At 38.6% G+C, this 25,063-nt stretch overlaps 3 protein-coding genes across 8 annotated transcripts; 1 reads left to right on the top strand and 2 right to left on the bottom strand.

Moving 5' to 3' along the window:
* Positions 1-84: 84 nt before the first annotated feature.
* On the bottom strand, positions 85-13,310 carry rars1 (arginyl-tRNA synthetase 1). Of its 2 annotated transcripts, none has more exons than XM_079486541.1 (15): positions 13,189-13,310; positions 12,588-12,725; positions 11,219-11,407; positions 10,685-10,793; positions 10,499-10,599; positions 10,288-10,409; positions 9,860-9,980; positions 9,261-9,390; positions 6,897-7,001; positions 6,367-6,545; positions 5,622-5,731; positions 5,430-5,535; positions 4,138-4,310; positions 1,359-1,606; positions 85-584 (listed from the first exon to the last, which is right to left on the bottom strand). In XM_079486541.1, exons 1-15 carry the CDS (start codon positions 13,231-13,233, stop codon positions 475-477), a joined length of 1,986 nt encoding a protein of 661 aa, XP_079342667.1. In that variant the 5' UTR covers positions 13,234-13,310; the 3' UTR covers positions 85-474. The 2 variants fall into 2 exon arrangements, with proteins under 2 accessions (XP_079342667.1, XP_079342666.1); XM_079486540.1 differs by having other exon boundaries at positions 86-584; positions 13,059-13,302.
* Positions 13,288-18,257, top strand: ublcp1 (ubiquitin-like domain containing CTD phosphatase 1). Of its 4 annotated transcripts, none has more exons than XM_079486542.1 (12): positions 13,288-13,601; positions 14,033-14,111; positions 14,329-14,483; positions 14,645-14,736; positions 14,935-15,020; positions 15,153-15,268; positions 15,388-15,486; positions 15,574-15,611; positions 15,719-15,817; positions 15,897-16,013; positions 16,881-17,008; positions 17,251-18,244. In XM_079486542.1, the coding sequence occupies exons 3-12, from the start codon at positions 14,330-14,332 to the stop codon at positions 17,276-17,278; spliced, it is 957 nt and encodes a 318-aa protein (XP_079342668.1). In that variant the 5' UTR covers positions 13,288-13,601; positions 14,033-14,111; position 14,329; the 3' UTR covers positions 17,279-18,244. The 4 variants fall into 4 exon arrangements, with proteins under 4 accessions (XP_079342668.1, XP_079342669.1, XP_079342671.1 ...); XM_079486543.1 differs by having other exon boundaries at positions 13,332-13,601; positions 14,065-14,111; positions 17,251-18,257; XM_079486545.1 differs by having other exon boundaries at positions 13,487-13,601; positions 14,645-14,731; positions 14,939-15,020.
* Positions 18,258-18,583: 326 nt separating this feature from the next.
* Positions 18,584-22,251, bottom strand: il12bb (interleukin 12B, b). Of its 2 annotated transcripts, none has more exons than XM_079486074.1 (9): positions 22,227-22,251; positions 21,504-21,585; positions 20,984-21,250; positions 20,732-20,837; positions 20,171-20,343; positions 19,331-19,491; positions 19,083-19,201; positions 18,975-19,008; positions 18,584-18,870 (listed from the first exon to the last, which is right to left on the bottom strand). In XM_079486074.1, exons 2-8 carry the CDS (start codon positions 21,583-21,585, stop codon positions 18,978-18,980), a joined length of 939 nt encoding a protein of 312 aa, XP_079342200.1. In that variant the 5' UTR covers positions 22,227-22,251; the 3' UTR covers positions 18,584-18,870; positions 18,975-18,977. The 2 variants fall into 2 exon arrangements, with proteins under 2 accessions (XP_079342200.1, XP_079342201.1); XM_079486075.1 differs by having other exon boundaries at positions 18,724-18,899.
* Positions 22,252-25,063: the final 2,812 nt, after the last annotated feature.

Genomic DNA, 25,063 nt, shown 5'->3' with positions numbered 1-25,063 from the left:
AGTTACTATCTCTGAATAATTCACTGAAAGCCTCTAGCTAAATGAGAACCAGATTCCAAAATACCCAGTGAATAGAAAACATATTAGGAAATTGATTTATTGCACTTCAATTCAAGAGAGAACAATATATTATGCATATTGGAAAATCAAACAACCAAACGTCAAATAGGTTAGCATTGTAAAAGCTTCAGGTGACCTAAAGCTTATCGTCTGAGAAGAAGTAAACCTATATTCAGGCTAATTTTAGAAAGAAAAAGGGCCCGATGGAAACTACAGTACAGTAGTTTTGACTTTCTGGTGATTCTTCAAGGTCCAGATGGATGAACAGACATGTATGTGAGGGGGAAAATGAACACAAAACCAAAATGTTTATGGTCAGTCACATGAGTTTTATTTGATATACCATAAAAATCCATTGGGACATGATGTTTTGGAAAAAGGTCTTCTGTTCAGGGGAGGAAAAGGCTGACCAGTTTACATCCTCTCAACTGGATTGATACCCAGAATGTCAAAGCCTTTGGCCATCACAGCTGCTGTGGCTTCACAGAGGAGCATCCGCCACATGTTGACTTTGACAACTTCCCCTGAGAAGAAAGATGCAGAGGGGTGAAAGCGGCTCTTTCGTGTAATCCAATGACTTTTCTTAAAATGTCTTTAACATCATTCAAAAAAAGTTGCTGTGTGTCAGATTTAACTTCCCCAAAAACTGAGCGTGGGTCAGGGCTACGTGTTTGCTCGAACAATGGTAGACTAGTATTGTTTGAAAAGTATTCCACACATAATTTCACAAAATCACTGTTTATTTATGTGCCAACATGAAAACCAAACCCCCAAAGACGAGTGTTTTCGATTTCTTCAGTAAAACTCAATTTCATTAGCCTACATTAAATAGTCTAAAGAAGCTGCATAATTCAAGGGACAGTCGCTTCACCCTAACCAGTTCCTAATAAAGGGAATCAAATGAGGAAAAACAGCTGAGGGATTTTCCATCTAATATCGTCCTAGATTAGCTCTCCCTGTTCAAATAAACCACTGTTATTGGCTAATACACGTCGTAAAAACAACCCCAAACAAAGCCGACATGCATCTAAATGATAACACTTGAATTTAGCAACTTTTCAGTCATTTTGAGCATCTTGCGGGAACAAACTAAATACCGTTTTGGACTCATTCTGCTCCATCTGGTATGAAGCAAAAACCACATTCTCTGAATAAAACCACAAGAACCTCATGACTATTTAAGGTTTCAGGCACTCTGCCATGTTTTCCTTCTCTGGTATTAAGGTGAAATTCCTCAGTCGGCTTTTCACTGTGCTGGAACGGTTCATCTCTGGTCAGTTATGTGATGTGGAACTCACCTGTCTGCCGGTCTTTCTCCACACAGTAGCAGTTGTCGTAGAACTCTGTGAAGGTGGTGGCCAGCTCGTAGAGGTAGTCGCACAGTGTGTGAAGCAGAAGGTCGTCTGTGATCTTTTGCAGGATCTCGGGGAAGCGCAGGATGCATTTACCAAGCTTCCATTCCTTCTCGTGATCCAACAAGACCTCTGTGGTCTCGGCTGCTCTACGCAGGGCGTCCTCCTGGATGTTTGCCAGTCTGGCTATAGACCTGGAGGTGCATAGAGATGCTTTACGAGAGATATTGCCCGTCAACGAGACATGTGAAAAACAACAGGGTATGCATGTGCCGGCACTCAACAACGAACGGTATATTTTGATAATGAACACAAATAATATTGTTATCGTGCTTGGTTCAGAATACCGTAAATAAGTAGAAGTAGTTTATTATCAGAATTGTTATGATCTCAAGAATGCACATTTGCTTTCTTTTCCATCAACTGGTTCATATTGAGTGTAGGATGAATGTGCTGAAAAAGTTTCATTTATACTTACAGCCAGAAGCAAAGAAAATCAATGCTTTTATTTTGCTTTACTTTCATGTTTGAGGAAAACTGAGGTCAAATATTTCACATTTTTATCCAGCCTGAAACATGCCAACCCAGAAATAATTAGTTGAAAATGTAATGATTCTTTAATTTTGTTCTTTACAGTGTCCGGTTGCATTGAAGTCTGTTTGAAATAGTTAGTAACTTTGCACATTGTTCTTTATTCATAATTATATACATATAAAATAATAAATATAGATTATTTTCTTTAAATATTGAAGGTGTTTTGGCTTTTTGAATAAGCAGTTTTTAGAAAAAAAGCATATTATTAAGAGGACGAACTGAAGTTTTTTAAACTGTTTTGTAACTAAATCCAACATCGTGATAAAAGGAATCGTGATATAAGGTACAGAGACTACCGTGATATGAAAACCACGATGCTTGCTTGATGTGCCAAGCGGAAGGAAAGAATTAGTTTGAAGACTTTTGATTCACAACTGTTCTCGGTAAGTATTACTTTTAATCGTGCAGCCGAACATTGTTTAGTATTTGAAGACTTCAAAATGCAGCGCACTAACCATTTGAACCGAAGACAGAAGAAACAGAGAAGTTGCATTTACGCAAGCGGTCAAAACACTCAAGAACAACATGTAACAAAAATAGATGAAATCCTTTCTGGAAATGTGAGGATCAGATTGGATTGGATGCATTCTGAGAAATTAAAAGCTGAAATCCCCACCAACTGTTGCCATGGACAATTAACATTTTTGGCTACTGCTCCTCTTACTGGCTCCACATTTGCTTCCCTCTAAATAGGATATTCTGTTACCAATTGTTTTGAACAGCCCATTAAAAGACAGGAACAGGCTCTCCATAAGCACGAGAGCCGTGAAACTGGAGAGGACGTCGATACCCAGAGCTCCTGACATCGGGTCAACAGCTCTACTGAAGTAAAAGACCAAACACTGACAGAACACAAGGTGATAAAGAGTCAGTAAAGCGGACCACTCGTGCCGAGCATCCACTCCGGCTAGGATTGAGCGATATCTCTCAAACACACAAGCACAACACATGCATTTCAGACAGAAAGACACAGACTGTCTGCACAGCCGATGCGCGCATTCATTCATGTGCACTCAAACGCGCAAAGTCCAAGCGCACATTCAAAATCCACACAGCAGCGCACACGCATACTGCCGAAGGAACAAAAGATCAACAGCCCGTGAGAGCGATCAACTGGACCGAGGCCATTCAGCAGTGTTGGTGAGCCGTTTCCCACCCAAGTGGAAATCAATTGCGCCTCCATTTCCAGCACAGCATCCATTCGAAGATATTATTACCCAGAAGAGGAAACCCCATATCAAACCCTCAGTGTGCTTCATTTGAAACGGGTAAAGACATCAAACCTCAACAGACTTCACCGGAAACAGTTAAAGACATCATCTGGTTCAGGTGAAGTCTGTTGAGGTTTGAACAACCTCAGTACCCAAAAAACATTCCCATAACGCTTTGAAAATGTTATACCTGAAAGTTTTAAACGATTAAGTAACATTTAATGTTTTTAGAACATTTAGCAATGACATAACATATATAAAATGCTCTTTTATGTTCTTCTAAGAAAAATGTTCTAACATTCTCATGACAAGAAAATGTTATTTCTGAAAGTTTTAAACGTTTAACTAATGTTGTTAGAATGTTTATTAACAATGTGTTTATTATGATTTTAGTACATTGTTGCAGGAATGACTTAAGCAAATGATTTATCTTTAAGAGAACGTTACATGTTGGCTAGGAAGACTAGAATGGGTGAGGATGTCAAACTGGGGCTGCTCGATTATGACACAAATCATAATCGCGATTATTTTGACCAATTTTGAGATAACACGATTACTCATTAACCTTTAAAACAACATAGAAAATAAAAAAAACTTGGCTTTTAAACTGTTTAACTGAAAAAGTTATTTAAAGAAATGGCACTGCTGATTTTGATCACTTTTAGGAACGTTCCATGTTTGCTGTGTATGCTTCACCTGAAACGAGTGAAAATATCAAACCTCAGAAAGTTTTGCCCGAATCATTGCCCGGATATCAAACCCTACACAGCTCATTTGATGAGGCTGAAGATCTCAATCCCCTGAAGGTTTCATCCGAAGCGGTTTCAGATATCTACCCTTATTGGACTTACTTGATCCGGGTGAACATCTAGCAGGGCTTAACTGACATGAATGCCGCTCTCGATCCTCCGAGGACTCACCTGATGCGTGTGAAGGCGTAGAGGAGATAGGCCGCAGTGTTTCCCCTGTCGTCCAGCATCTTGTCAAATGAAAAGACGTAATCGTTGATGCGGTTGTGCGAAAGGTCCGCGTACTTGATGCAACCAAACGCTACGGCACGCTGAGCCTTCACCAGCTCTTCCGTGGTCAACACCTGCAACACACATACAATAAGCCTTTAGGTTTCCATGGCAACCATTACTCTACAATTAAAAGATGATTTTTTGTGGTTCAATTCGGTTACATGAAGTCCTCGGTTTGCCTCCATTTAAAGAAGAATTGAGAGATAACCAAAACGCAGTGTACTTTGAAACGAACATCTCAGTGTTGGATTTGTCCTACATCTCTTGCAGAACTGCTCACGCCCGAAGAAGCATTACGCGATTAAAGCGCCTGCCAACTTTTCTGCCTAATTTGAAGCAGCATATGTAACCATCGCCGTGCCTGACAAACAAGGCGCTTAGCAAAACATCCAAGTCAGCATCACTTAAGGGAAATGGACCCATTTTATATTTGCTAACTCCATCAAATAATAATATCTCTGAAATGCTCCTTAACTTCAAGAGAGTGACATTCGTGGACATCTGAACATCACAACACATTAACTCCGCCTGCTTGAATCTACAAACATGGTATCTGTCTTCCTCAAACTTTTATCAATGTCAGATCCGGGGGTGGCAAAAACAATCGGAAAATCGATTAATCGAGTTTTAAAATGCTGCCGATTATACATCGATTCTCAAAAGCTGTGAATGGATTTGTTTTCTTTCATATTTCCGCAAGCACTAAACATACATTAATGTGAATGTTATTGCAACTTCTCTCCTCTAGATGTCACCGTTCGTTTTACAAAGGGTGGATGTTACAACAGGGAGCATGTCGTTCATTCATTGCATGAAGGGGTCATATGGCGTCTACAGGTTTTGTATTAAATCTATAATCAGCGACTTGAATCGAGAATCGAATTGAGAGCTTGTGAATCGGAATCGATCGGAACATGAGAATCGATAGCCAGCCCTAGTCAGAATGCTCTGTGCTGTTTGTGAGAGAAATCATCCGAGATTCCTGAGTGAAAGATCTGAGGGAAATTGGATGGTTAAAGCATTACTTCTATTGTGTAGATAGCAAGTCAATGGGTACCGACATTCTTCAAAATATCTTCTTTTGTGTTCAGCAGAAGAGAAAGTCAAAGGTTTCAAATGACAATAAGGGTGAGTAAATGATGACAGTACTATTCCTTTAGGGTTAAAAGTGCCGTTTTAAAGGGGCTCACCTTATCTCTCTCCTTGTCTTTTAGCTTGTCCATGGACCTTTTCAGACCCTCCTCTAGAAGATCCATTAGTCGAACCGTGTCTCCTGAACGAGTCTTAAACTTTTTCCTGAGATGAAAATGAAACAAACACTCTTAACTCACTGGTTACTACAATAGGTGTAGTCAATGCAGTACGCAACAGGGTGCTCTTACTTGTCCTCCCCGAGCACAACACCGAAGCCTGCGTGTTCCACCCGTGTGACCTCAGGGTGGTACCAGCCGATCATCTGAGCGGCAGCGAAGATTATCTGAAAGTGTGATGACTGCCGGAACAGAACATATACGTAGATTTACAATGAATATATAATAAATTAATATATATATATATGTTAACATTATATGTACAGCCTATAGACTGTCCTCACGGCGACAATAAACCAGACAATAATAAAAATAGAGCCAAGAAAATAATTGATTTAAGTTATTATCATATTCTAAATAGAAAACTCTCTAATAATCTTGAAATCATAATTTACAGCAATAAACACACATTACCAATTTATGACTTAGAATAAAAATCTAAAGCATCAAAGTAGTCAATGTAAAAGTAAATTAATTTTTACTTGTTATTATAAAATTATAAAAAACTGATCCGACACAGCAAGTCCATTAGTATTTACATTTTGCCCAATTGAGGAATCTTGATGGTGTCTAAATAACTCTTCAATATTAGCCCTGGAAATATTTATCTTTATATTATTAAACAGGTGTTTATAAAGCCACGAGCATACTGAGTTCCTGACCTCGACCGCATTCATATTTAAAGACACTAGAAGTCTCTTATACAAATGTATACATTGAGACGTTTGAATTCTGGGGTATGTCTGAAGTCTTGCCCTGCGTCCGTCACCCCTTTGGTGCGGACACTGGTGACTACATCAGACCTCTATATACACACCTGGCCACTGTCAGTCACGTAGATAATAATGTCAGCTTTCTCGTCAAACAGCCGCTGCCGAATGGCTGCCAGATCAGACGTATCGTAAGTGTAACCTCCATCCGATTTGACAATTGTCAGCGGAACGGACTGGCCCGGAGCAAACACTATCTTCCTGCCCTCGTCCATCTCCACCAGGCCTGTGGAGGGACAGAAGGATTGATAGGGCAGGTGAGAGAAGAACAGTAGAAGCATAGGATCCATCCCAAATCAACACTGCCCCCTGCTGGATAAGTGCATTTAGATACTGTATGTACAGAATAAAGAATTGTATGTTAAATGTATGTTTGATGAGATTTTCAGATGACTACTTTACATTTATTCATTTGGCAGACGCTTTTATCCAAAGCGACTTACAAGTAGTTTTGACCTGCTGGCACTGAGATTAGAACCGGCAACCTTCTGATCACAAGCCCAACGCTCTAACCATTAGGCAACAGCTGACCCTGTGTTCTTGATTAAAGCAAAAGAGTTTTTCTCAAACAACTCACCTTTTCCTTCAAACTCCTTCACCACGGCTGTCATCAAGTCCTGGTAATAAGACTCTCCTCGCTCCTCGATGCGGATACCCAGGCAGTCGTAGACCTTCTGAAACTCTGCGTCAGCAAGGCGGACAGAAGCGGAAGGGACAAAACTGTTTAATTACGAGAGCCGCACCGCAGGGAAATCAAACCAAACAGGCGCTTTCCTGATTTAGCAGACTCTGATTGGTCGACATCAGCAGAAAAGACCGACTAAACACGCTAATTGACCTTCATTAGATGATCAACGCTAGAGAAAGACGACTCTGATGAAGGGCTGTAAGGTAGATGCTATAACATTAGGGCCTGGTGCAAAGCGCACACGGGGTGTCGGGGTAAACAGACGCATCAATGAGAGACGCCGGGGGGCGTATGTGCCCTTCAGAGCTGAAATGCTAAAACTAATTGAAAGTTTAAAGTCCTGGAGGACTACTGTACTGTGGAGTTTCTTCCAACTTTATCCCACAGGACTGCAGTTTAATGACCCTGAAATGCATGGATGAGGAGAGATGAGTGAGAAATGTGTCAGCTTTTTCGTTCGTGTTTGGTTTATCTGTGTCTAACAGCTTTCAAGTTATGTCCATTGTTGCGGTACGTTGGTTCACTGCTAATGTGCTGTGATATACTGACCCCTACAGACATTACACTACAGTGGCAGTCAGATATTGTAGGGATGCTACATAAATGAATCATAATCGATTTTCAATTTGAGTTTTGGCTTTCAATAATTGTGAAAACAACAGAATCGAGGTAAAACAATTATCGTTTCCTTTCGTTTTATACGCATTTATTATTAATTTGAATGTATGTATACTGTGTTTTAGCTATTTTTACATTTATTTTTAATTTGTAATATGTTGAATTCGGTGATAAATTGACAAGAGTAATTTGTCAATTCATCATGTTTAAAGGGGATGTGCAACCGTGTTTCGTACATTCTGACTTACGTTAAAACGTGTGCTGGCTTCTCATGCTTGACCTGGTCAACTTGTCAAAAAGCGAGTTGGACGTATGATGTAGTATTCCTGTGCTCGATACACTCCCCCAGCATTCGTATGGGTTTCGGAAAGAACTTTTTTTAATCCCTTATTGGACATTTCTCCTGGAAAAGAATGTCCACGCATCAACCCGCTAGAGCGAGAAGAAGGAGCAAACCCACGCCTCAACCAGGGAGAGCGGGAGAAGGAACACATGCACACGTCAACCAGCTGGAGCAAGAGAGAGAGCCCCGTGTTTGCGAAGTTCAGTTGGCTTTGTTCGTTCACTGTATTTGGGTGATGACTGTTATGTAAACAGTGGATATAACGCTGGATTTGGAGATCGTTTGAAACTGATAGATGGAGCGGTCCCGGCGCTAAGAGATGCTGGACAAACGGAGTCATATGTCTGATTTGTTAGTAATGGATGCTTCATGCTTCAGTTCCACCCCCAACCCCAGGCATGCAGGACGTTGTTTGTTTTTGCAATAAACGTACAGCTGTATCTGTCTTTTATAAATGTAAGGAAGGGTGCGATACTGTTCTGTAAGTACTCGAGATTAACATGTCCGAGTTACAGCCACTTTAACAATCCTGATCTCAACAATGGGCAAAATAATTATGATTATAATTTTGTCATAACTTAGGGTGTCACAATATGCCGGCATTGATAATAACCGTGATATTAATAACCATTTCACTATAATTATTGATATCATGTTAAAACTAGCATATAAAAATTCAGCACCAGTATCGGGTTGACAATACAACATAATTTAACACTAGTTAAACATTGCCTCCATATGCTTTTATTTTAAGTGGGACTCATCAGGCAACAAATGAGAAAATAAATAATAGAACTTGACTGATAGCATTATTGATTTATTTCATAACATTGTAATAGATCATCAAGAACTATTTTTTATGGTTTGGTGTGCTGCATTGAATACTCGCAACGCATGTGTCAAACCTGAATTGTTTTCATGATTGCATAAACATAATTTCATTTGATACTATTAATAAAAGGTCCAAGAAATAAGACAACATCTAGATCCAGATGCAAGATATTTCTGTTGCTTTGTCCATGTCCCACATAAATAAGTGCTAGTAAATAACGGATGAATATTATACTTGGTTAAGAGTCAAGTTCAGTAAGATACTACCGTGAGGTTTCATTTGCTGATTTTCTGTGCACTACTATTAACACACATAAATGCCAGCGGAGCGCCACAGGGCATATGCACCATCTGCGGGAGATCGCGCTAGAGTAAATGTGTCAAACGCAAACAAGGCTTTGTTCTACCAGAGACAGCTGTATGACAGTAAAAATGGCATTCTCGGTATGGCACACATGTACCTTTACGGGAAACGTCACAGATGAGGTTCCAGCCTTTGAGGAAATCTGGCTCTTTGCTCTGGAGTTTTACCACACACTGATACGCTCTCTTCTTGAACTCCTCGTCCTCATCGAACCTCTTCTTGGACTCCTGATGTAAAAGACAGAATAAAGGCATTAAAGGGGGCTCTTAGCACTTATAAAACCAGAACAAGAGACCTTAGGGGAAGGCCTTCCCCAGCTGCTTATCATGTTAACATCACAATATAAGAAACTATGCAAAAAGTGATGGTTCAAGTTTTCAAACCGCATTTATTTCATTGTGAAACAGCAGCTTGGCAAACTATTCTGTTGTGTAAGCAAAACGGCTTTACAAGCAATAAAGAAAACGTCAAATGCATCACATCAAATAAATAGTTCACAAAGTTTTTGAGCGGATCTGCAAGAAAAAAGCTGATTCTTGCAGTTTGTTTGGCTTTATGATGACAAAGACCGTAAAGAAGAGATGGGAAGTTAGTGGGGAGAGAGAGGAGGAATGGAGCAATGCGAGCTTGAATACAACCTGCGTCGTGATAAAATGAGCATTCACCTAAAATAAACAAGAGGCTACAGATACTCACTTTGTAAAAGGCCTGTAGGTCGCCGATGGGTGGGGAAACAGTGAGATAATTTGGGAATTTGTCTTGCAAATGAGCAATGAGCATCCCGAACTGTGTCCCCCAATCTCCAACATGGTTCAACCTGACAGACACAAGGTCAAAAGTGAAAAACAAGAGAGCGTCCTAATGTGTTTTGAGGGTAGATGATGAAATAAGTCTAGGTATCTGTGTGTTTTATTGTGTTTACTTATCAGAAATATAAACACTGCACTTTCAGTTAAGTACTAGTTAAGCACTAAGTGACTTTTCTAAATGGTGGATTGTTGGTGGTGTCAAGGTTGTGCAGGAACTATGAAGTAAAATGTTTTGGTAATAAATGTTGATAATAGTTTTTTTTAAGCTTTATGCATTAAATGTATTTTTACTCTCTATAGCTTCCACAAACCAACCTTAGCACTTCATAACCCAGGAACTCAAAGAGTCGACACATGCTTTCTCCTATAATGGTGGACCGCAGATGGCCGACATGCATCTCTTTGGCGATGTTAGGCGAGGAGAAATCCACAACGACCTGAGAAACGCCAGGGAAAGTGATTGAGCCTTGAATGAACGTTTCAAGCACTATGTTGGTATCTTATGTCAGAATAAACTAAATTCGACCTTCTTTTTCTTCGCAAGAGGAGGTGGCTGGGCGCCATTCACGAGCAGATTTGAGAGAAGTTTAGAGACGAACATCCTCTTGATGTGAACGTTAATGAACCCTGCAATCCAAAGTGTGCTTGTTTAATGAAGATATTGTTTAATTGGGACAAATGAATACATCAAAAGATAAATGTATAAACAAACCTGGTCCTGATATTTCTGTTTTCTCAATCAACTCATTGTGAGGAATGTTATGCACAATCTTCTCTGCTATCTCTCTGGGGCTGATCTTCTGACCCTTCCCTTTCATCATCTTCAAGTATAAAATGCACCATGGTCACGGTTTATATCGACAGTAAATAAATAATATTAATATCTAACTCATTTGCTTTTTCCTTACAACAGTTCATAGTGACCATGTCTGTTTAGCCTTAAAAATAACAAAAACACTTTTATGTCAAGCAGGCATGTCACTTTTTGAAGACACACAAGATCCTTCAGCATCAATGATGTGATTTTTTACACAAAGCTATTCATGGGATATGAGCATCATATATTGAATATAACTCATTTGTTGCGCTTGTATTGTTTTTCAGTCAACTTTATGGAGTTAAACAGATCCTGGTCAATGTTCATTGTAAAAGTTCTCCAAAATGTAATTACATACTTAATGGAAAACATTGGTTTGAAATGGTGTAAATTTCAGTAAAGGATTTTTTTTTATCAATTGATGCTGACCTGAGCCATTGCCATGGCACTGTTACACTGGTAATCCCCAAACTTTGCCTGCTGGTTGGGGGTGACCGCCAGCGGAGGGTTCTCCAGGTCAGGATAGGCGGTGATGATGGCTTCCCCAAAGATCTGCTGCAAGCGCTGGTTGATGTTCAACATAGTCTTGCCGTTTTGGCTCATCTCTTCCTGTAAACTCTGAGAGGCAGAGGAAACCACTTTAACAACAGCTTTAATACTTAGTTTAATAAAATATTCGGCGAAGAATTTCATAGACGCATTTAAAGAGGCCATAAAAAGAGGAATTAAATTTTACATTAATCCAAAGCGACTTACAAATGAGGTAAACCATTGAAGCAATTGGCATAACGTAAAGACAACAAAAAGCATAAGTGCAATAAAACTGGTCTCATATAGCCTACCATAGTATGCAAAGCTAAGGATTTGTTTTAGGATAGAACGAGTAGAAAAGAGATCAGGTGCTGACGGAAGAGATGTGTTTTCAGACAGTTCTTAAAGACGGCTAAATCTGCTGATCTTGTAGCAGTTGGCAAAAGGGAAACGGATTCAGAGAAGGTGTGTGAGAGTGATTTCTTCCATTTTTGGGATGGCACTACAAGACGTCGCTCGTTGCGGATAGCAGGGATCTGTCGGGTACACAAGTCTGTATTAGCGAGTGAAGATATGGGGGTGCCGAACCAGTGGTGGTCTTGTAGGTTATTTAATGCGAGCGACTATAGGGAGACACCGGTCTGTCGTGGTGAAGAAAGAGCTGAGCCGCAAGGAGAAGCTCTCGATTTACCGGTCAATCTACGTTCCTACTCTCATCTATGGACATGAGCTTTGGGTCATGACCGAAAGGACAAGCTGGCCTGGGAACGCCTCGGTGTCCCCCCGGAAGAGCTAGAGGAAGTGTCTAGGGTGATTGATGTCTGGGCATCTCTGCTTAGACTGCTGCCCCCGCGACCCGGCGCCGGATAAGCGGAAGAAGATGATGACGAAGATGATGATGACGACTATAGCGAGCCAATGTAACTTAATGAAGAGTTACAATATTATTATTTATATATACATATGCTTACAGGTTGATGTCCTGAAAACACACAGACGGACCGTTCGGCATTCACAAAGCTCAAAGGTGTTCATTTCTAATGCTTCTCAACCATTAAGGAAGATAAACAGCTATAAGAAATAGTCAAATGAGTCTTTGTAGAACAAAAACACATTTCTAACAAAGGTGGACGTCAGGTAAATGCCTTTGATAAAGACTTATGACAGAACCCTTTACACAAAACGTCAAAATTCTTCATACACCACAAAGTTATTATAGCAAGCATTTCATAAAAGCTCAAGTATGCAGAATGACAAGTTCACTTGCTTTTTTAAGGATGTTGAGGCGGTACTTCAGACGGATATTCTCCTCCGTCAACTCCTCCAGGTGTGAAGATGAGAAGTTTAGCTCCTGCGGGTTTTTCAGTCTCTCTATTTCATCTTGAAGCAACTTTATGTCTTTTTCCTGCGTAGCAATAAGAGGACAAAGATCAAAGAGTCATAAAATATCCACCTTGCGTGTGTCACATGATCTCTGTTATCAGATATTGATTCGGCAAGTTCTCCAAAGTCAAGTGTGACACTACTTTCATTCTGACAGGGAAAGTTTTAGTTTCACTTTGTCCGAGAAGGAGATTTATTTTCTTTCTTTTAAGACGATTGAAAGGAGCCATGTGATTCATGTTGACAGATGCACTTTATCAGAAACCACCCCAGTATCCCTTTCATAACTATCTAAAGATAACACCACATACGCACCCGTCAGATAGCGAATTTGATTTATATAAACTAAACTGACCACTGTCAGCCCTGCAGGAGGAGACGCGTCCGGTCGCTTACGTCAGAACACCAGACGCAGCACATGTCAGTTACGCGTGAACACAACTTTTAAGCTTCGTCGTTTTGTAACGTGTAAACGCCTAGCTGACCTGTCGCTGGAGTCGAGACGTGTACTCGGACGCGGGACCCTCCATAGTTTCCTCGACAAAGGAGATAAAAACAGACACGGAGACGGTCTGAAATCTCTCACTTGCTCTGCGTGGGAAAAAAAGCTCCGGGACGTCACTTCCGCTCGCAGCCTCGGCGGAAAACGTCCGGACCGAAATCGTTTTTGATCTCACGTACAATAGATGTAAATCTAACGGTGTAAATACGCGCGACATTTGTGATACATTTGCGATCGAGTAAAAAACGCGAAGAAAGAAAGAAAAATTGGTGCGTTGGCGTCTCTTCGCCCGACCAGCAGGTGGCGGTGAGTGCATCGTCCAGTCCGTTATGAACCGAGAGAAGAATAGCAGCAAATAGTGGTACCTGCTTGAGCTTTGAATGAACTGGATCTTATGTAAGTGAGAAACACACACGCACACGCGTCTTTTTATTTCGTTGGGGTTTTATAGCCTGTAGGAATAAGAACAATCCGTTTATGTTTGCGTTAATGTCACGCTTGCTGTTATAATCAGATCACACCTCAAAAGTGCATTGGATGCAACCAAATGAGTTTAACACACAGCACGAGCTAGTAGCTAGTTCAAGCCTTTTCCCGATGCAGTACGCCAGTTAAAATATGTATTTCCCGTTAAAGATGTTTGACATCAAGAATTAGAAGAGAGTCAAATGAACCATACATCATTTAAATGGTGTTCGATTGACAAAGGGGCGTCCTTGTGTCTGTTACCTCGTTCGACAAGTCGCTAGTTACAAAGAGAACGTGCTTTTTATATATACTATGTACGTCGGTTGAGACTGTGGATGTTATTTGTCTCTCTTTTGCAGGCCACGTGATTCATTCTTTTGTTTATTGACAGTGGACTCGTTTAAATCATACGTCTGCTGCTGGTGTAGCGTTGCCAAGGTAATATGGGATGTCAGGATCATGTTCCAAAATTTGTTGTGCACCAAAATGTGCTTTTCACTTATAAAGGAAACCATAAAACAGCACTTTAGGAGGGGCAGTTGTACTATGACACTACAGTCAAATAAAGTGGATTTATTGTTCAAAATCTGCTTTCACGGTGTAAATCAGATGACAGAGATTAACTGAGATCCGTCTTTCACACTCTGTCCTTCAGTATGTCTGTGTCAGTGATCATCAAGTGGGGCGGACAGGAGTACTCCATTAACACTCTGTCTGAAGAGGACACGGTGTTAGATCTGAAACAGTCCATTAAATCTCTCACAGGGGTTCTCCCGGAACGACAGAAGCTCTTGGGGCTGAAAGTGAAAGGTGGGAACAGACGCGGGATGACAAACGATACGCCTTAAAGTGAAAATAAAGTTTTAACCAGTTAAAACATTTCTGATACGGATTTTGCTTTGTGGATCAAGTGTAATTTGTTATATATTTTCAGGTGTCCCCTAGTTGACTCTCATTTTGTCACTCATTAGGTAAACCAGCAGATGATGATGTCAAGCTGGGTGACTTGAAGTTAAAGCCCAATACCAAGATTATGATGATGGGCACTAGAGAGGAAAGTCTGGTGGGTTTTTGAGGACTCTATAATGAATTCAAATTGTTATATTTAATGCATATCATGTTATGTTTTTGCTGATATCGCGTAGATTGGGCTTTAATTACGCTACTATTTGGCTACATTCCCAACACAAGCGAACATAGTAAAGATCGCCTAAATTCTGAATAGATTTGATTGTTTGTTCAATGAAACACCTTTCTGTAGGAAGATGTCTTGGCCCCTCCTCCAGAAAATGATGATGTGGTCAATGACTTTGACATAGAAGAGGAAGTAACCGAGGTTGAAAACAGGCCAGTGAAAACCAATTATCATCACATTTATTGTCACAATATGATGTAATATTCTATCGTTCCATCAGCTTGCATGTTAAAACAAAGAGTTATTTAAACCTCTATATAAAATTAAGTTTGTCTTTTATACAGAGAGGAGAATTTGGCCAAGATAGCTCGGCGAGTAAAAGATTACAAAGTTGAGGAGTTGAATCCTCCAAGACCAGAAAAAAGATTACTTGTGCTAGATGTTGACTATACGCTTTTTGGTAAGACATCCGTAAACACATTATTTTGGGTGGTGCGTTCCTTTAATGCTGAAAGAAACCTCAGTGTGTTATGTTCTGCTTAGTATTTAAACAATTTCACTGCAAACTTTCTCATGTAGATCATAAGTCATGTGCAGAGACAGGCCAAGAGTTGATGAGACCGTACTTACACGAGTTTCTTACGTCGGCATATGAAGACTATGATATTGTTATCTGGTGTAAGTATCCCTCTCGGCATTCAAGCATTTTAGACTCATTTAAGCATGATCAAAGCGACCTTCATCTTTCCGTTCTTTTCTTTTTAGCTGCAACAAGTATGAAGTGGATTGATGCTAAAATGAAAGTAGGTCCTTGATAATGTTTGTGTCCTTTCACAGTCGTACTTTGTTTTGATTTCCCATAAGTGTTATGTCACGACGTTATATCTATATTGTATCTATGGTGTTATAGGAGCTTGGAGTGACGGACAATCCAAATTACAAGGTCACCTTCATGCTGGACAGTTCAGCCATGATCACTGTGCACACGCCCAAGCGAGGAGTCGTAGAGGTGACCACGCGTTCAAATCACAAAATTAAACATTTCTCTCTGTTCAGCTTCAGTGTGTAATGTGCGCATTATATTTCAGGTCAAGCCTTTGGGAGTTATATGGGGTAAATATGGCGAGTTCTACAACAGGAAGAATACAATCATGTTTGATGATATCGGCAGAAACTTCCTCATGAATCCACAGAACGGACTGAAGGTATGCCGAAGGCGTCAGATGTAGAAATAGTGTGTCATTTAGTTTAGCTGAAACTACATTTTAAGACTTTATCCTATAGTAGATTAAAGAAATATTTCACCCCAACATTGAAAAGGAATTACTCATATGCTATCCCGAGTGTATATGACTTATTATATTTGTATATAAAATTGCTGTTACTTTATTGATTCATGTTTTATTTAAAGGAATTGTTAACCCAAAAACAAAAAATCTGTTATCATTTAGAGTCCAAATCGGTATGCATATCTTTGTTGATATTTAAAAGAATGCTTGTAACCAAACAATTCTTGACCACCGTTGACATCCATAGTAGGAAAAAGTGCCCCAGATCTGTTTGCTGCCCTACATTCTTCAAAATATCTTCTTTTGTGTTCAACAGAACAAAGACCTTTTTTGCCACTATGGTGGTCAATGGTGGCCAAGAACTCAAGCATTCTTCCAAATATCAGAAGTATTAATCATTTTCGTACACACCTATTATTTCCTTCAGAAGAAATTTATTATACATCTGGGGTGACATGAGGATGAGTAAATTTAATATAGTACCTTTAATATGCTGATTCAGTTATAAGCATACCAGCCAGCTCAAGAAACTAACATTGGGTTAACCACTAGTGCATGTCTGGGGTGGGACTATCTCTAGACCGGGAAGTGTTTCGACAAACCTGATCGTACAAAATAAAATATTACGGTCTGTTCGGTTACGCTGTTGGTGCAAAAATAACACATTTTGACTTTAAACAGAATTCATTTCATTTGACTGACTAATACATGTGCGACGCATGATGTAACAAACCTCATCATGAACGGTTGAAGAGTTTTTTCTTCCCCACGTCTTGTTCTTAGATTAGACCTTTCATGAAGGCTCACATGAACCGTGAGAAGGACAAAGAGCTCTATAAGCTGTCACTCTACCTGAAGGAAATCTCTAAAATGGACGACTTCTCAGGTCTCAACCACAAGCACTGGGAAAGGTGAGGTTAAAAAGACAACTGTACTTACTATGCGAGTTATTATCTTTCAGTTATACATGGAATGTAAGAAATGAAGGATGCAGAGAGATTGATCTGATGATGATCTTTATACAACTCGCATACGGCCATAGAGCGTCCAAATTTGCGTAAAATAGCTTTTGACAAATTGGAGGAAAGTGGCATCTGTTCAAACAGCGTTAGTTGTCGTATTAACATAGATAATTTTTGTCTTTTATAAACAGGTACCTGTCAAAGAAACAGAATCAATGACACCGTCAACACTGAGGAGAAGCCATGATCATTCATTGAGAAACGGCTTGGTGCCAGAAGCCCCACCAAACAGACAGATCTGCTTATTGTTCTCTGTATCTTGCATTGCCCATCATATCGCTCTTTATAGTCGCTATCTACTGGAGATTCTAGCACTTCTACTCAAAATAACAAAAAGGTTTACATCTACAGTCAAAGGCATTCAACCAACAACAGCATCGAGTGCAAGCATGATGGTCCTCGATACCTCAATTCCTGCCTGAAACGCACATTTCGTCTTCTGATTTATGTCATACTTAGACGTTAATATGAAATGCCTCACCTTGTTAATATCTGATCGAAAAAGAATACGATGCACATATAAATCTAGAAAAGTGTATAGTGTAAAATATCTAAGTTGCACTCTTTCATAGGTTTATGTTTAGATACCCCTTACAGGTTTGAATGGTACTCCAAAGGGAAAGTTGAATCTGTGTGGCTGGTCCCCGTGTAAGAAGCGATATTTCAGGACTGACTGCATAAATCTGAATGGAAGTTCCAAAAGATTCGGTTCATGCAAACAGCAAGAGAGGTTTAGAAATCACAGGTTTGTCATCAGAGCAAACTATAGCCCAAGTGAATAACGATGGACAGTTGTTGTATTTACATGCATGTTTTGTTTTTTTTATACGAGGATGTACCGGATGTAGTGTGTACTGCTTGCATTCGCTAAAGCTGTCCTGACATTTAATGAGTCGATATGATTTTGTCAAACGGTATATAACAAGTTCTCATTGATATACCACCTAACTTACCTTATAGAACATTGATTTAGAGGGATGTGTTTAATTGCATTATCAAACTAGGTACTCAGTCATGTGACCGGTATTGCATTTTGTATAACTACATTTCATCCAGTATTCAAATGTGCAAACTGAATTTATGTATGTAATCTAAATGTAAATTAAACTAAGTTGGTTTTACAATAGTTTCGTGTCCGTTTGATAAAATTCCACATTACACCGTGTGTGTAGCATTTAAAATGTACACATAAAAAGGTTAATAGAACTTTTATAAACGTCTTTTTTAAGTTGTCTCTGTTTAATAATAGAAATCTGTTTTAATTTGCGTCTGTGTGGCATCTATGAAGGCGAGTATGCATACACAAGTCATATCAAGGACATAATAAATAATGATATATTTATTATCATTGTTAATAAGTTTTTTTTAAGCCTGTGTGCAGTAGATGCAACACGCTGAGACAGAAAAGACTGGCTAAAGTTCACACATTTCATCTTTTAAATTGTATTTTATATTGTTTTATTTGGTACAATCATTTGATATGTACTCTATATATTACCCAACCATTGCAGATGCCTAAAGTGACCCAAAAAGCATTCGACAAACCTTTCACATTCATTATATAAATGTACTGTATGGCACAAAGAAGCTTTCCAGACCAAAGCCAAACTAAACATGTTTATTGATCCACAAAATGATTGCACACATACAATAGTGAATAATAATATTTCAAAAATATAAATAACATAATTGTTTGAAATTGAAAGCAGATGCCAGCGGCATCGAGCAGACGTGTGTTGCCCTGAGCAAACCTGCATTCATCACACAAACAAAAAGACAACTATGAAAAACACTTGAATGAAAATCTAAGAATTCGGTCAATATTGTCATCATTAAAACGGCGTTAATAACTCACTCTTTATTGATTTGAGCTGTGCCGGTGTTTTTTCCTGTTACACAAAGGAACCAACATGAATGCAATGCTCCATATTTCTATACAGTTTATTGATTTATTCATACTCACTGATGGTGATGACTCCAGTCACTCCAGGCCCTTTTAGTAAACGGATCCTGAGCCCGGACGCAAAATGTATATGCCTTCCTCGTGTACACCGTGTGATGCGTCTGATTGGTTTCACTTTGCTATGAATTGTCAGGAATCAACAATTTTTGGTCTGTTTTACTGTATATATATCATTTTGCAATCGAAATAACAAGAGTGCATTGAAAAGTGTGGTACATGTGTGAAGTAACGTGTGCAAAGTGGCTTACGTCAACACGGTTTCCAGTAAAGTTACAGTTGTGGTTGTTAGGGATCACTTTCACCTCATAGGAGAGAGGGAAGAAACTGCAGGGGAAACTCCATGTCTCGGGGGCACGCCACTCAAAGGCATCATCTTTAATCTTGCTGATGGTCACTTTATCTGGTTTAACTGTAAATATGAGATTAGAATTGAGTTATCGATGTTCATATCATACAAATCCTGTTGTTCATCCTCTCCATTGCTTTAATCCTCCGAGTAGCATGGCCTTGTAAGATAACGGTAATGTTTAGCGAGTTGACAAAATGTTTATATGCTCTCCTACTTGTAAGTCGCTTTGGATAAAACGTGTAACTATAATAAAGCTTATATAATGTAGTTTAATATAATGTTTGGTATGAAGAAAAACATTAAAATACTTCAAGATTCCTTCTCTTTTGATCCTTAATAAGAAAGAAGGCCACGTGGGTTGAGATATTGTAGTTTTGTTTTGTTTCATATTTTAAATGACGTTTTCATGACATTTTAACATGCACTTTTGCCATTTATTAGTTTTTTGTAAATTATTTCTATGCCAAATGTTTATTTTGTTTTTAAATAATATTTGGCATGAGGTTTTATGTGACTTCAATTAATAGAAATGCTTTAGAAGTTTTTAGTAAAGTGTAATAAAATAACGTATCATTTTTTATTCATGATCGCTGAGTAAACTATCTACCACGATTAATATTAAGATTTTTATGCTTGGAGTAAGTGCACAAATACTTATGACAATACACAACTTTACAAACTAGTACATTTGCTGTTATAGTTGGTGTGTTGGCCAGCAGGCGGCGCCACGAGCCCTTACCAATGTCTCTGATGAGAAATCTCCTGTGATGCTCCTCTAATCTGTACAGATTTCTGACCAGCAGGGTGAGATTGATGCTCCTGGACTCCTCCGAGTATGGACAGTAATTCATGTCAATACAAGTCGCCCCAGAGATATCAGCATCCAGAGTGCAGTTCAGTACACTGGAGTTTCTGCATAAAGCCAAAGGTTTATCTAACATGAGCCTATTAAAATTCACTTTTAAATAAAACCCCATTGACTTTCCATAGTAGGAATAAAAATGACAATTGAAAGTCAATAGAAGTGAACTACTTATTAAAGTTATCTTTCACCTAAAAATACAAACTCACCCTCTTGTCAAACCTGTTTAAATGTCTTTCTTCCGCAGGACACAAAAGAAGATATTGCCATTCCATTACCAACTTTCTTCAAAATATCATATTTTGTGTTCCGAGGAAGAAATAACGGTTGGAAATGACAAGACGTCGAGTGAATGATGACAGAATTTAAGTTTTTTGGTGAATGATCCCTTTAACTGTTAAATCCAGAATGACCAGAATAATCAATAATAATCTTTACCGGATTGCAGAGAAATATTCAACGGCTCTTTGGTTGCGTTCCTGATGCCATTTCCAAGAGCAACGAAAACGTCCGCTGTAGTTCTTTGCAGTGCAAGTTACAAATTCTAGTCGGAAATGCAATGTCGAGTTATTTAATCCCAGCATCAAAATTAGAGAAATAAAAAGCATTTTTTACACGTATTGTCCTTATTTTTCTCTTTTCTTTACATGTTAAAATTCATTGTACTTTGGGAAACTTCTTCAAGTGTACCTCTATCATCTGACTGTGTAAGAATTCCACCTCTGGGAAACTGGACTGGATGGACCAGCAGCAGCGTGTAATTCAGGAGCTCCCCGTTTGGTTTGTGGCACGTGAAGTTTCCTCCGCGTAGCCCGTCTATGGTAACAGACACCAGGTTTCCTCTCTCGGGAATGCTTTCCCCATTCCTCTTCCAGTGAATGTCCTCCAGCTCGATCTGCTCTCCACAATGCAGCGAAACCTCCGAGCTGGACGGATCCGTCACCTCCAGAGCCAGAACTACAGTATCAGAGGACAGAGCTGTCACTCAACAGGGACACATGTCATATGTCTCTCATTAATAACCAGTTATATTGTATTGCAATGAAAAGCCAGGTATGCCCAAGATTCTTTTCTTTGGCTGTCCTGTCAAGCTTCACCATGTGCAGGCTTTGACTAGAGCTGTGTTTAGTTTTGTACTCCTTGTTTTTGAGATTAAAGCTACGGAGGAGACCAGCTTTCAATGGTTACAAGTTATTTAAACAGTACTCACCATTTGGCTTTATGACCCTCAGGGAAGTGCCGCTTGCCAATTGAAGGACAGTTTGAAGAATAAGAAAGACAATCTTGTTCATCTGAAGAAATACATCAAATGAGGTTACGATGATTTTTAATATGTACATAGTGAGTATACATTGTGTTGGTTCATAAAACATAAAATATGTTTTTTTTATTAGGGCTGTCAAATGATTAATCGGATACAGAATAAAAGTTTGTGTTCACGTTATATATAAACGTGTGCATATTCATTTTGTAAACATACACATGCATGCATACATGTAAGAAAATATACAAATGCATAAACATTTACACATCATTTAAATTATGGGCAAATATTTATTAATACATGTAAATATTTCCTGAACATTTATTCATGTACGTGTACGTTTTTATAAATACTAAATTAATATGCACAGTACACAGGCATATATTATGTTAAAACAAACTTATTCTGGATGCGATTAATTGTTCGACAGCCCAATTTATTTCAACATTTGTGTATTTTAAATTTTTTTATGTTAGCTACTCAAAACAGGAAATATTAAAATAAAACATAAACATTTTTCAATATATATATATATATATATATATATATATATATATATATGATATTAATTGAATTCCATTAAAATATAAGTACAAATAATTCACTCAGTATAAAGATAATAAACATATAATTTGTCCAGATGTGAATGGCACCTATTACTAGACTTACCTTCTGAGCTGTGACTTTCTTCCCTTTCACTGAAGATGTTTGGACCCGACCTGCATTTATATGTGTATGCAATACAGAAGTGTGAATTTCCAAACAAGCAGAAGTTCAAGCTTAAAAAAAAGCACATGGAGATCGAAGTGATACAACCAGTTTAATATGGGAATTTAATGCGCGGATAGGGGCTTGTGTTGGGGGCTTTAATTGGAGCAGAAAACATATACAAATATTAAAATACCTCATGCAGGTGATCTCACAAAAAGTACTGTGGTAGAATATTTTATGATTCGTGTTTTTACTGCTGTAGTTATGTGATGGTTGTATGTTTTCGCTTTTGTTTTATGTAATGTAAATTCCCTCTATGTGTGATAAGTTATCAAATACAAAGGGCATGTTAAGTAAAACTTAAAGGGATGGTTCAATCAAAAAATGAAATTTCACACAAATAATAATTGTGTGATCGTTTTGTTCTGTTGAACATCACAAAGTAAAATATTTTAAGAATATTAAGTATAAAAATATTAAAGCATGTTAGAAAACAAACAGTTCTGGGGTGACTTTGACAACCATTTTAATGGTAGTCAATGGTGCCCCAGAAATCACAGTTGCTAACATTCTTCCAACTATTGTCCTTTGTGATAAACAGAACAACGTATAAAGTTTAAAGGCTTGGAACAACTTGAGGTTGAGTCATTCATGACAGAAATTTTCAGTGAACATTCCCTGTAAACTGATGAGTAAGTATCAAAAAGCTTAGAAACCAAACCATATATTCTTAATCAGAAAGTGGATATATGATTTATCAGCCATTGTTAGCAAAAATAATCTTGTTGTTTTCCATACGTTTCTCTACATTTTATTCTAAAAGTCATACTCTGTAGTATCTCGGTTGTCATTTATGTCAAACTGTATGAAAGTAAAGACAGATACCCGAAAGACGACCTGTCCAGAGTTGTACGACATGGCTTGTGCGAAAAGAGTCTCAAAAGTTTTGGATACTGGAAGAATTTTATCGGAGGAAATGTTTTATTGCAATGGTTACCGTAAAGATCGGCTATTGATCAAAGGCTACAGGTATTGGCCAAGGATTATAGAATCGTGGCCAAAATCTACAACACAATGCTCTACTAAGTCATTGTATTGTGTAGAATTAAGATTTGTTTTCAAAGGAAATCCTCAACGTAATCGGGAATGCAGAGAGCAAAACCACGAAGGTTTTCAACGCCAACTCCAAACACAGAGCATATCAAATACATATAAAACATTTTAAGGTCCTACACCACAGTGTACTTTTGCTGAGGTTGACCATCCATAGTGATGTTTCCTATGTGACCACAGGAGAAAGTGTTCACCTTTGTCAACGCATACTCGACTTTAACTTCTCACTTAATGACAGAATCAAAGGAATTTTTGAGTGACTTGATAACTTGACAATACAAGAAACAAATACATAGTTCAATGCAATGTCAGTCGTGAAGGTAAACACAGGTTTTACAAATCCACCAACAGATCAAATACGATCAGGATGATGAAGTATTATTGGGGTGGAAATACAAGACCAAATCCAGCCATTTGGCCACAAATGTTTTGTAAATATTACTTGAGATTAGACTTTTATTGTATATGATGTTGTAATATTGTGTTACAGTCAAGTGCTTACATCATTTCTTCTTCTTAATAACACGGATAATTCCCAATGGAGAGATTTCAACTTTAGATAAGTCCCAGTGCTCCAGGCTTCAATCATAACCCTGTCTGTGAATCAATAACGCTCATGAAGTTGAAGAGGAAATGGATCTGCTGTTTCCCCATCATAAATCTGTCCACAATAAACATTGTCTTCCTTACAACAAACCATCAGGTAATATATTTTGCACATTACCAGCATCCTCAACCGTGTATGGTTTAAAGTTCCTCTTTTATGTGATTTAAAGATGAGGTAACACACGCAGTTTCTGCCAATCTCATATTAATCTTGAGTACCTATAGAGTAGTATTACACACTTCGTATCTTCGAAGAGATCAAATGTATAAAAGAGAGATGCAGCTGTGCGATTATTTCCGGAAAAAGACGAGCTGCTGGAGGCGTGCAGAACTACAGCAAGAGCACACAATACATCATTGCGTTATCCCTTCGTGTGGTTTACATGATGCACCGATTGCCGATTTGAAGCTCCAAAAAGTGCATCCATCGACCAAGGACTGCTTGATAAAATTATCTTAAAAGCATCGATTCGCTTCAGAAGACCTTTGTTAGGACCACGGAGCCGTGCTTAGCACTGTTTTGATCAATGGATGCACTTGTTGGAGCTTCAAAAAATCAACACCCATTCACTACCGCTTGGAAGTAAATTTATACGTGGTAATATAACTCCGACTGCGTTATTTTTCAAGAAGAAAACCATATTCAGTTAGGATGCTTTGAGGGGGTGAGTAAAACATGGGGAAATGTTGATTTGCTAGTAAAGTATCCATTTAAGCTTGAGACGCCAGCACATTCAACAGTGTAAAGAAGTTAGAAAGCATGAAATAGATCGTTACCCCGTCTTTAAAGATGGAGTAATTATTCAACATATTTGGGAATTGCAAGTCACACATTTATGTAAACCTATGAAGCTTAACTTAATGGAACAGTTCACTCAAGAGTGATATTTTTGCCATTATTAACTCCATCACATGCTGTCCTGTCTTCCCGAGAACATATTTGAAGTAATAATAACCTAAATCCTGGCTGGTCCGTGCTTTGTAATCCAAGTGAATAGAGACCCAGTGACCCACTCCAAAAAAAACTGCATATATCAACCAATGACCAATGAGATGGAAACTGTGAGTGCATCGGT

The sequence above is a fragment of the Barbatula barbatula genome (genome assembly GCF_947034865.1).
Source record: "Barbatula barbatula genome assembly, chromosome: 22".
NCBI lineage: Eukaryota > Metazoa > Chordata > Actinopteri > Cypriniformes > Nemacheilidae > Barbatula > Barbatula barbatula.
Note: the sequence above shows the minus strand (reverse complement) of the source record. Positions and strands in the feature narration are given on the sequence as shown.